The sequence below is a fragment of the Oncorhynchus masou genome, chromosome 18 (assembly GCF_036934945.1).
Source record: "Oncorhynchus masou masou isolate Uvic2021 chromosome 18, UVic_Omas_1.1, whole genome shotgun sequence".
Taxonomy (NCBI): Eukaryota; Metazoa; Chordata; class Actinopteri; order Salmoniformes; family Salmonidae; genus Oncorhynchus; species Oncorhynchus masou.
The window spans coordinates 55292799-55305623 of NC_088229.1; the positions used below are offsets into that span (position 1 = coordinate 55292799).

Genomic DNA, 12825 nt, shown 5'->3' on the forward strand with positions numbered 1-12825 from the left:
AGTGTAAAAAAAAAAGCTTACTTTTACATGTAGGCTATAATAACGGTAATACAAATTTGGTTGAAGGTCATGGAGAACTCATGGAAAAGGTGTATGAACCTATAACAGTGAATAATCAGAGATCTCTATAGCAAAAATGTAATTTGCGAATTTCGGTGTGCATAGTCTGATGGACCGACGTGGAGAAAGACAGCTCCTCCACCTCTTTCATCCCAAGTCAACTTCTTTCATCCCAAGTCGAGCACTGGACATACCAATATGATGAGCGTTGTTCATTTTGTGGCCCATTCTAACCACCTGGTCCTGTGTTGGTTCAGTGGCGGCCACGCGGTGCTGGAGGATGGCTCGGACCTGGGCTATGTGGAGGACGGGACGCCCTGCGGTCCCAACATGATGTGCCTGGACCGCCGCTGCCTCCCCGTGCCCACCTTCAACCTCAGCACCTGCCCCGGATCCAGCATCTGCTCCCACCATGGGGTGAGTTGGCCCGCCATGTTGTGGCATCACTTGGGGAGGTTTGGATTAACAATGTGTTGACCTGGGTCGTAATTCATCAGTCACCAAGAAAAATAAAATAGAGGGACTGTCTGTACTTTAAACATTGTGCTATGGTGTCCTACTAAACACACAAACCTGAATTCAGAGTTGTTTGGGTTGAGTGTAGGATTTGTATCTCGGTCGATACTACTAATATTGGTTGTTGTTCATGATATGTATTCCTTAACTGTTCTGATAATGCTATTCATGTTAATTCACACAATGAATTCATTGATTGTTGATGAAGTCATGTTCTTGTGGTTTTGAAATGCTGTTAGATTGTGTTGTTAATTTTTATCCCCCCCCCCCCCTCTCTCTCTCCCCAGACCTGCAGTAATGAGGTGAGATGTATTTGTGACACGGACTACACTGGGAAAGACTGCAGTGTCTATGACCCAATCCCTGACCCCACCCCTCCAGAGGGCCCTGAGAAATATAAGGGTTCGTACCTTGCCACTACCTACATTTGTATACTATCTCCCTACATTAGTATACTATCTCCCTACATTAGTATGCTATCTCCCTACATTAGTGTACTATGTCTCAAAACATCCCTAAGAATGTCTCAATGTCCATGAGGTGGGGATTATAAATTTTCTCTTTTATTAACAATGTATTGCTTTAAATAGACCTGAAAAATCAGCACCTGTTGCTTTCATGATTACTGAAGAACACATCAGCTGAAAGAATAATGTTTAGCAATAACAGTTTACCACTGCAAATGAATAGTGACTGTTCTATTATTCTAGTGCAGGCCTCAATGAAAGTTTTCAATTTGGATAACATGGAGAACTACCTTGAGAAGTGCTGGAAAATGAGCACGAGCACTGGCAACCTCAAGAAAAGGACTTTGGCATTGTGAAATCATGCAGAAGTCCCTTTATGAAACACACAAATTAAATTGGTGCAGTACAGTGGGAAGGACAGTAGAGATACATTTGGAATGAACATGTTTTGTTTATTGGAAAATTCTAGAAGCCCCAGTGAGGTTTTGGGATCAAGACATTGTTTAATTCTCTGACTGAGGCAATTGAAAAAAGTTAGCGCAACATTTGAAAAGAGAGGAGCAATTAAATAAAGATATCAAATGACATTGAGAGTGGATTTTAATTAGCCCGACTGGAATTGCAAATTACCTTTTCAATTCCACTTTCAACAAATGAAACAAGAAGCAGACAGTTTTATAGACAAGGCAGTAAAATCAGAGCTGAACATTTTACTATGGGCCCATCCCCTTTGACAAACTTTTCGACGTCTTCCATACATACCCATTTGATCAGACATTTTGATGTATAATTTAGATAGAAAATAAGTCACTGACAACATGACGGTTATATGTGAGTGCAATTTAAATTGTTGTTGTTAAAATATATACACTGATCAAAAAAATAAAGGGAACACTAAAATAACACATCCTAGATCTGAATGAATGAAATATTGTTATTAAATCCTTTTTTCTTTACATAGTTGAATGTGCTGACAACAAAATCACACAAAAATGATCAATGGAAACCAAATGTATCAACCCATGGAGGTCTGGATTTGGAGTCACACTCAAAATTAAAGTGGAAAACCACACTACAGGCTGATCCAACTTTGATGTAATGTCCTTAAAACAAGTCAAAATGAGGCTCAGTAGTGTGTGTGGCCTCCGTGTGCCTGTATGACCTCCCTACAACACCTGGGCATGCTCCTGATGAGGTGGCGGATGGTCTACTGAGGGATCTCCTCCCAGACCTGGACTAAAGCATCCACCAACTCCTGGACAGTCTGTGGTGCAATGGGGCGTTGGTGGATGGAGTGAGACATGATGTCCCAGATGTGCTCAATTGGATTCAGGTTTGGGGAACGGGCGGGCCAGTCCATAGCATCAATGCCTTCCTCTTGCAGGAACTGCTGAAGTCACATGAGGTCTAGCATTGTCTTGCATTAGGAGGAACCCAGGTCCAACTGCACCAGCATATGGTCTCACAAGGGGTCTGAGGATCTCATCTCGGTACCTAATGGCAGTCAGACTACCTCTGGCGAGCACATGGAGGGCTGTGCGGCCCCCCAAAGAAATGCCACCTCACACCATGACTGACCTACCACCAAACCGGTCATGCTGGAGGATGTTGCAGGCAGCAGAACGTTCTCCACGGCGTCTCCAGACTCTGTCACGTCTGTCACATGTGCTCAGTGTGAACCTGCTTTCATCTGTGAAGAGCACAGGGCGCCAGTGGCAAATTTGCCAATCTTGGTGTTCTCTGGAAAATGCCAATCGTCCTGCACGGTGTTGGGCTGTAAGCACAACCCCCACCTGTGGACGTCGGGCCCTCATACCCTCATGGAGTCTGTTTCTGACCATTTGAGCAGACACATGCACATTTGTGGCCTGCTGGAGGTCATTTTGCAGGGCTCTGGCAGTGCTCCTCCTGCTCCTCCTTGCACAAAGGCGGGGGTAGCAGTCCTGCTGCTGGGTTGTTGGCCTCCTCCACGTCTCCTGATGTACTGGCCTGTCTCCTGGTAGCGCCTCCATACTCTGGACACTACGCTGACAGATACAGCAAACCTTGCCACAGCTCGCATTGATGTGTCATCCTGGATGAGCTGCACTACCTGAGCCACTTGTGTGGGTTGTAGACTCCGTCTCATGCTACCACTAGAGTGAAAGCACCGCCAGCATTCAAGAGTGACCGAAACATCAGCCATGAAGCATAGGAACTGAGAAGTGGTCTGTGGTCACCACCTGCAGAACCACTCCTTTATTGGGGGTGTCTTGCTAATTGCCTATAATTTCCACCTGTTGTCTATTCCATTTGCACAACAGCATGTGAAATTTATTGTCAATCAGTGTTGCTTCCTAAGTGGACAGTTTGATTTCACAGAAGTATTGATTGACTTGGAATTACATTGTGTTGTTTAAGTGTTCCCTTTATTTTTTTGAGCAGTGTAAATATGAGAGAGAGTAGATTAATGTATAGTTGGACTCCAGTACCTATACATTGGACACAGAATAGATATTTGTGACAACATTTTTATTCAAAATTGCTAAAAGGAAAATCAAATTTAATGAACCACGAAGAATGGAATAAAATGCAGAAATCCCTTCCAATCTGAAACTAACATTTTAAAAGCCCTCTTTGCTGGGTGGAGATTATTTATGCAGAAATGAAGTAATAGGTGTTTACATGCCACACTTACCACTGTCACAATGAGATTTTATTTATATTGCTTGAGCTGATGAAGGGTGCATTCATGTAGTCTCAACCCGGTGCTCGTATGTAAGGTCACCCGCCTGTCTGTATATGATTGTGACATAAATATTGATTTAAAAGTCCTGAAATGGACAGGATGCTTAACAAACCTGCTCTCCAGCTGGCCAGTTAGCTCATATCCTTCAGCACAAGGAAAATAAACCAAAAATCATCCGACTTTCAAACTGACTTTAACTGATAGTCAGAATTGATACACAAATATTGACAGTGTCTTCAGAAAGTCATACCCCTTGACTTATTTCACATTTTATATTACAGCCTGAATTCAAAATGAATTACATTATTTTGCCTTCTCATCTATCAACACACAGTACCTTATAACGACAAAGTGAAAATATGTTAGAAATGTTAGCAAATTTATTGAAAATTAAATTCAGAAATATCGATTTAACATACATTAAGTATTCACACCCCTGAGTAAATACTTTGTAGGAGCACCTTTTGGTAGCGATTACAACTGTGAGTCTTTCTGGGCAAGTCTCTTTTTGAGAGCTTCCCACACCTGGATTGTGCAACATTTGCCCATTTATTATTTTCAAAATTCTTCATGCTCTGTCAAATTGGTTGTTGATCATTGCTAGACAACCATTTGTAGATCTTGTCATAGATTTTCAAGTAGATTTAAGTCAAAACTGTAACTCGGCAACTCTGGAACATTCACTGTCTTCTATGTAAACAACTCCAGTGTAGATTTGGCCTCATGTTTAGGTTATGGTCCTGCTGAAAGGTGAATGCATTTCCCAGTGTCTGGCGTAAAGCAGACTGAACCAGGTTTTCCTCTAGGATTTTACCTCTGCTTAACTCTATTCAGTTTGTTTTTTTATCCTGAAAAACTCCCCAGTCCTTAACAATTACAAGCATACCCATAACATGATGCAGCAACCACAGAGTGGTACTCAGTAATGTGTTGTATTGGATTTGCCCCAAACATAATACTTTGTATTCAGGATAAAAATGTAATTGCTTTGCCACATTTTTGGCAGTATTACTTTTGTGCCTTGTTGCAAACAGAAGGCATGTTGGAATATTTGTATTTTGTACAGGCATCTTTCTTTTCACTATGTCATTTAGAATAGTAATGTGGAGTAACTACAGTCGTGGCCAAAAGTTTTGAGAATGACACAAATATTAATTTTCACAAAGTCTGCTGCCTCAGTTTGTATGATGGCAATTTGCATATACTCCAGAATGTTATGAAGAGTGATCAGATGAATTGCAATTAATTGCAAAGTCCCTCTTTGTCATGCAAATGAACTGAACCCCCCAAAAATCCAATTTCAGCCCTGTCACAAAAGGACCAGCTGACAGCATGTCAGTGATTCTCTCGTTAACACAGGTGTGAGTGTTGACGAGGACAAGACTGGAGATCACTCTGTCATGCTGATTGAGTTCGAATAACAGACTGGAAGCTTAAAAAGGAGGGTGGTGCTTGGAATCATTGTTCTTCCTCTGTCAACCATGGTTACCTGCAAGGAGACACGTGCCGTCATCATTGCTTTGCACAAAAAGGGCTTCACAGGCGAGGATATTGCTGAAGGTAAGATTGCACCAAAAATCAACCATTTATCGGAACATCAAGAACTTCAAGGAGAGTGGTTCAACTGTTGTGAAGAAGGCTTCAGGGCGCCGAAGAAAGTCCAGCAAGCGCCAGGACCGTCTCCTAAAGTTGACTCAGCTGCGGGATCGGGGCACCGCCAGAACAGAGCTTGCATCAGGTAGGTGTGAGTGCATCTGCACACACAGTGAGGTGAAGACTTTTGGAGGATGGCCTGTTGTCAAGAAGGGCAGCAAAGAAGCCACTTCTCTCCAGGAACAACATCAGGGACAGAATGATATTCTGCAGAAGGTACAGGGATTGGACTGCTGAGGACTGGGGTAAAGTCATTTTCTCTGATGAATCACCTTTCCAGTTCTTCGGGGAATCCGGAAAAAAGCTTGTCCGGAGAAGACAGGGTGAGCGCTACCATCAGTCCTATGTCATGCCAACAGTAAAGCATCCTGAGACCATTCATGTGTGGGGTTGCTTCTCGGCCAAGGGAGTGGGCTCACTCACAATTTTGCCTAAGAACACAGCCATGAATAAAGAATGGTACCAACACATCCTCCCAGAGCAACTTCTCCCAACCATCCAGGAACAGTTTGGTGACGAACAATGCCTTTTCCAGCATGATGGAGCACCTTGCCATAAGGCAAAAGTGATAACTAAGTGGCTCGGGGAACAAAACATTGATATTGTGGCTCCATGGCCAGGAAACTCCCCAGACCTTAACCCATTGAGAACTCAAGAGGTGGGTGGACAAACAAAGCCCCACCAATTCTGACAAACTCCAAGCTTTGATTAGGCAAGAATGGGCTGCTATCAGTGTGGCCCAGAAGTTAATTGACAGCATGCCAGGGTGGATTACAGAGGTCTTGAAAAAGAAGGGTCAATACTGCAAATATTGACTCTGCATCAACTTCATGTAATTGTCAATAAAAGCCTTTGACATTTATGAAATGCTTGTAATTATACTTCAGTATTCCATAGTAACATCTGACAAAAAAATATCTAAAGACATTGAAGCAGCAAACTTTGTGGAAATTAATATTTGTGTCATTCTCAACATTTTGGCCACGACTGTACAATGTTGTTGATCCATCCTCAGTTTTTTCCTATCAAAGCCATTAAACTCTTAACTGTTTTAAAGTCACCATTGGACACAATGTGAAATCCCTGAGTGGTTTCCTTCCTCTCCGGCAACTTAGTTAGGAAGCACGGCTGTACCTTGGAAATGACTGAGTGTATTGATACACCATCCAAAGTGTAATTAACAACTTCAACATGCTTTATTTTTTTTAAACTCTTTTTAACAATAGGTGCCATTTGTGAAGCATGGGAAAACATCCCTGGTCTTTGTGGTTGAATCTGTTTTTGAAATTCACTGCTCGGCTGAGGGACCTTACAGATAATTGTATGTGTGTGATACAGAGAGGAAGTAGTCATTAAAAATCATGTTAAGCACTATTATTGTCCATGCAACCTATTATGTGACTTGTTTAGCACATTTTTCCTCCTGAACATATTTAGGCTTGCCATAACAAAGGGGTTGAATGATATTTCAGCTTTTCGTTATTTTTTATTAATTTGTAAATATTTTGAAGAACATAATTCCACTTCCAAATTACGGGCTATTATTGTTTGTTGGCCAGTGACAAAAAACTTAATTGAATACATTTTTAATTCAGGCTGTAACAGAACAAAATATTGAAAAAGTCAAGGGGTGTGAATACTTTGAAGCCACTGTGAAACTACTAAATACTCCTGTGTTTATAATGGATTAAAAAACGCAGCACCGTTCAGTTTGTGTGTTTTGCCGAGATAAATTCCCCACCTCGAAACAGCATCAGTTATTTCCTTGTAGTTTGGTCCTGAGACATGCACGTAAGACAGAAAAGGGTTGAACAGGCAGAAGTATCACGTTGTCCTCTTCTCCATCTCTTTCTCCCGGCTCTCTAACAACATCATCTTCTCTCCAACTTTTCAGAAGGTGTACGGCGTTTCTGCTGGGTGGTCTTATTTTTTGTTGTTGTTCCTCCCCCTCTTTTAACCCACCTTCTCCCCCCCCTCCCTCTACGCAGGTCCCAGTGGCACCAATATCATCATAGGCTCCATCGCAGGGGCAATTCTGTTGGCAGCTATAGTCCTAGGGGGGACCGGATGGGGATTTAAGTAAGAGTTCTATCTGGAATGCCTCTGAGTGTTTACATTCGTGTGAGCTTCTAACAGCGGACACGCGCGTTCCTGCAAAGCGCCCATCGAATGCTTATTTTAATCCAAAATGCTCTTGCATGCTACTGTGTAGTTGCCTGCATTTATGCCTACCTTATACATCGTACGAAATGAATGCATGTCAAAAGGTCTCAATGCATACTGTATGCTTCACTCGTTACTCAATTCCTGCACATACTGTAGGTGGACACTGGATGCTTACTTTACCTTACAACACATGCAATGCCCAGTGAATGTTAATTTACCTTGACCTCTGACCTACATTTTCCTGTCTGTAGTGGCCAATCCTGCTCCATATGGCTGTCTTGGATGCTTTCATATTGCTTTCTCAATGAATGTGTGTGCTATGCTTATGCAATTGCATGCTATAAGGTTGACATGCTTGTAAGTTATGCTAGCATACTATGCTATGCAAGTGATTTTCTCAAATGGTAGGTTATGGCAGTCCTGTACTGTTGTCATTAGAATCCTGATTCTTTGCCTGTCTGTTCTTGCGCTAAGTTTCTAGCAAAGCAGGGACTGCATGTGTTCATATCACTACAATATGACCCATAGCCAAAAGGTAAATTTTTTCTCTCTCTCTCTCTCTTGCTCTCTCTGTGTGTTGCCATGGATACAGGAACATCCGAAGAGGAAGGTATGACCCCGCCCAACAGGCTATGGTCTGATGGGAACTCATCCCAAATTACCCCCCATGTTTCATTCACCCTAGTCCCGAATCTTGTAGTCCCTCATCCATATAGGCTCCTAGCCTGCTATCTCTATCCTAACCCATTTCAATTAGGCTAGTCCCACTAGCTCTAGTCTCTTATCCTAGTACCCAAATCCTGGGTGCTAGTTTGTAAAGTTTGCTTAATTTTTGTATTACACTTCAATATAAAAATGTACTTTCCATGCCCTAGTACCCTCTCCACGCCTGTTAAATCCCATTTCACACCCTAGTTTCTTACATATGTATACTATATAATGCCACTATCTCACTGTGCTCCTCCCAATGGACTTCAGTACCATTCATATGGACAGTTTTACCAGATACAGGTTAAGGCCAAGTCCTGGACTAAAATGCACTTTCAATGGAGATTTTTTAAATCGAGGACTAGGCTTAATCTGGGTCTGGCAAACCGGTCTATAGTGTTTAGCCGCTATCTGTATAGGCGGTTTGCGTTTTGCGTCCCACAGCCACATATCACACTGTCGTGTCAGCCCACACTGGCTCTGTATGGTTGACTTCGATTGGCTGTCCTGGATACCCAATCAGATGAGGCAAATAAAAGCTGAACAAGTATTTTTGAAGTGAGAGTGTCGGTTGTCAATAGTACATCACACAAATAAATACAAGCATTAAGCCGATGGATCGCCTGGTCGTAACCCTATGGGCAGTGGGTCCTCTCTTTGACACAGTGTATAGGCCTTCTTACACTGTGGTGTATTCCGTTGCTTTTAACTCCTCAAACTCTTTTCCTTTCCTTCTCCCTTGCTTTCTCTTCCCCTCCTCTTTTTCTCTTTCCAGATCTGGAGGGGGATGAAAACATCTGTCCATTTGCTGTCCTGTCTTCCCTGCCCTGTGTCCTATCCACTTTGAGGAGAGAAATCCAAAGGTGTCTTCCGTTCTCTTCAACTACAACTCTCACAATTCTCCCTGTCACGGTTCCTTTCCTTTTCCATTTTCTGTATTTCCTGTCAATCTTCCAGCCACAGACGTCTCACCTTTTTGCCTTCGGTAAAGGTTTAACCTGAAATACATTCCCCGAAACCTTGACCGACAAGGGCCCCACATTGTGTCACATAGAAATAGATACATTTGTGTTTTATCAGCATGTTGTGTGTGTCATATACGAAATGTATGTTTGTCCCCATTGACTCCCCATAGCTTTCTTTTTCTATGAGGATGTTTGACCAAGCTGTCCAGGACATGTATACTCTCCATACAAGTGCTTGTACTGAAGTTATATCAATTTTGACTTGGTCTTTCCTGCCATTGAGACTTTTCTACTGGACTATGGCGCTTTAAAAAAATATTTCCTGCGACGAGGGAGGAAGGATGAATCTGATATCCTATGTAGGGCTGCTCGTAAGCTTCTATCTCTAGTTGCAATTTACTCGTGGGGTTATTCAACAAGCTGACAAATACCATACAGCCTACTACAACCATGTAGGATAAATGGTCAAATAATAATAATAACAACATATGGGACCCAGCGGGCAAAACTGGTTGAAATGATGTCATTGCAACCTGAACAGAAATGTTGACAGTTTTGTCCGCTGTGTAGGTCATACAATACGTCTCGTCTCCAAAGACAGTTATCGTAGCTCTTTGGTTAGTGATGGTGAACTGCAAGCAGTAAATGGAGAAAAAAAACATATTTTTTTCCCATTAGACATGACGGCAAGGTTGGGTTAATTGCGTACTCTGCTTTGCTAGGCATTTCTATTAACATACCAACATAACCATCATTTATATTCTTCTAGTATGTTGCTCTCCAGCATCAAACAGTAATCTAGCGTTAATCAGTTATCCAATCTAACATAATATGCATAAACATATGAATGTGTAGCTCAACCTTGCGAGTGGGGGAATGCTTGTCGCAATCTCTGTCTCGATATCAAGTGTACGTTTTGCACGGAGACGGCTAGCTAGATGAACTAGTCTATTGCACATACCCATCCAGACGTCAAATGTGTATTGTACTTGTATAATATGTAATCCATATAGAGATTGAGTGTGAATACATACATGTATGCTGAATATGGGTGCTTTTAGTACATCATGTATATTCTAGGTGCTCAGATGTTTTCGACAGCTGGGACATAGTCGTAGCTGCTCAAATGAAAGCACATGTTTGTGAGTGGACTCCAATCGTTCCTGTTTTTCAGTATCTTGCATCAATGGGAGATTCCGTATACGCAAGAAGTTTATATATTTGAGCTTCATTACAATGGTATTTGTATTTACATTGACATACTGTCATTCAATTAAATACTTAAAGTCAAATCAAGCAGCCCTTTGATTAAAGGGACAGTACACCCAATTTTAGTGAAATTTGCCTTCTCCTAGAATCCGTTGACTACTTTCAAAGACAGATGAGCTTGAGTAAGAAAAACAGTGGTAGCTTGCGTGTGCCGTTGTCTCGCTCCTTCCTCTCAGTAACTAATGACTATTGTTTTAGGTTCCGAGTGTATTCTGCGTGTCACCAAACACAGACCTACCTCTCCATTACAGGTTCTGGTCATGTTTAAAAAGTTACACTGCCAGCCTAAAGTAGCATTAAGTATACTTGAACTCTTATTTAATCTGTATCTCTATGTGTATTCAAAAATGTTAGTCAAGAATGGACATTTCAGGAAGCTTACCATCACAGTCCATTTACTCTTGTTGTTCGACTCATAGGATATCGCAAACAATTGTTCGCTTTTAGACTTGAATGTAAATACTTCCGGTGTATAAAACAATGTGTATGACCTTTTAACATTGTTTTAATACCGTGGCCTGTTGGTGTTTTTGTGGAGGCGTCTCTGTCGTATGTTATTGTATAGTTGCCAGTGACTGAATTTGGGGAGTTCGCTGAATGACAATTTAAGCCTGTTCTCGGGATCTTCCTCTTGCCTTTTTGTTATTTTATATGTTTAATGTAGGCTGGCTGTTCAAATTCGCGGTTGTTTAATAGGCTACCGTGTCGTTTGTTTTAATGTAGGTATTTTACATTCCATGGGTAAGATGACAAAATAGCCTTTTTAAAAGTTGAACCGGGGACCATTTTACAATGCCACTGTCGATGAAAACACCTAGCGGGTTAGGAACAGACAACATCTTTTAATATCGATCCTCCTGCCTGAAAGAGTAACTGTTGACATGTCTGGTTCTGGCCTCATTTGCTGCTGGCCTTTCGTGTGCCTTGTTCATCCCGACACGGCCTCTTTAAGATCTGCCTTGGGGACCAGTGAACCTTTTCTCAGTTCAACAGGATACTCGATATGCTCTTCTTTTTTTGTAGAAATAAGAGAATGCCGGTTGATATTAAAGTTATCCCCTATGTAAGATTCCTACTAGTCACACCAAGCCTTCCAGGTTAAGTCTGGCTTTACAGTTAAAATGATACAGTATGTGGTCAAGCCAATGGGTAATTGGGAAATTGTGATGTAATGACGACGGATGTCAACAAATATGCTTACCAGTTCACATATTTTGCCCTGTTCCTATTCAGGGAACTTGTTCACAGTAGTGTTGCTTGGTAACCGTACATCCCTAAAAGCGTGTAATGTGTGAACAGGATAGGGATATAGAAAATAAATGAGGAGTGATTTTATTTCCGTTCAACCTTTACACTGACACACAATGACCCTTTTCCTCAGGCTCCTGTCCGTTATGCTGTTTGATAGACAAGCTATGAAGATTTAGTGGAGCTTTGACGAAACTATATTTTGTAAGTGATCAAATATGATGATTAGTTTGTTGTTTTGGGACCATTAATACACTGAGCACTGTGTTATCGGAAATTCTTGAATTTAATAGACCGTTTTGGAGTTGACCAAAAGACTGCTTTGGGGTTGACAAAAAGGTAGTTTCGGGTTGAACAGAAATGTGGAGACAGATTTAATACAGGCGATGTGGTAGACCTTAATCAAGAGATAATAGCCAAATGGCCCTCTGTCATCCAAATGTTTGATCTCTTTAGTCTAATTTCTAGTTTTTCATTTGACCCCCACACAGTCTTGGCAGACTTACCAACCCTCCTGAGTGGAGCACTTAACAGCCTTTGCATGAGTGGAATAGCATTGGCTGTACATATAAACATAATCCATGTGTATTTGTACAATATATGCAGAGGTATTCATAAAACCATTTGTATTGGACTGACCTATCAAATACCAGTGTACTTAGATAACCTGCAATATCTTTAAATAGCAGACTTGAAACCCAACAGTGAAAATGTGTACATTTTGTGTATAATTAACTGTGCATTGCTTCCCGGCCTAGTGATTCCAGGATACGTATTGCATTTATATAGAATAGCGTCGCTTTGAGGTTATTTACTTTTGGTTTACTGTTTAGGACTTGAGTTCGACTTATCCTTTTTTCAATGTGTGATGTGCGCAAATTCTCGAGATTTTATTTATTTATTTTGACCTCCCTGTAACTGTATATTTGAATTACAATTCTGGAACAGATATCGATTATTGACTTCATATGTTTTTTAAGACCTAATAGGAACAGGTGATAACATTTTAACGATGAGAAATTGGGGAAGAGAATGAAGAGAAATA

At 41.4% G+C, this 12825-nt stretch overlaps 1 protein-coding gene across 2 annotated transcripts in view; it reads left to right on the forward strand.

The window, feature by feature from the left end:
* adam11 (ADAM metallopeptidase domain 11) overlaps positions 1–9165 on the forward strand; it is a 73314-nt gene extending 64149 nt beyond the window's left edge. Inside the window, exons 20-24 of one of the 2 annotated variants that reach the window (XM_064923749.1) lie at positions 318–477; positions 864–978; positions 7413–7503; positions 8183–8200; positions 9074–9165. In XM_064923749.1, the coding sequence (XP_064779821.1) occupies positions 318–477; positions 864–978; positions 7413–7503; positions 8183–8200; positions 9074–9089 (400 nt within the window). In that variant the 3' untranslated portion in view covers positions 9090–9165. The other variant, XM_064923750.1, reaches the window with a different exon arrangement.
* The last annotated feature ends 3660 nt before the right edge of the window (positions 9166–12825 follow it).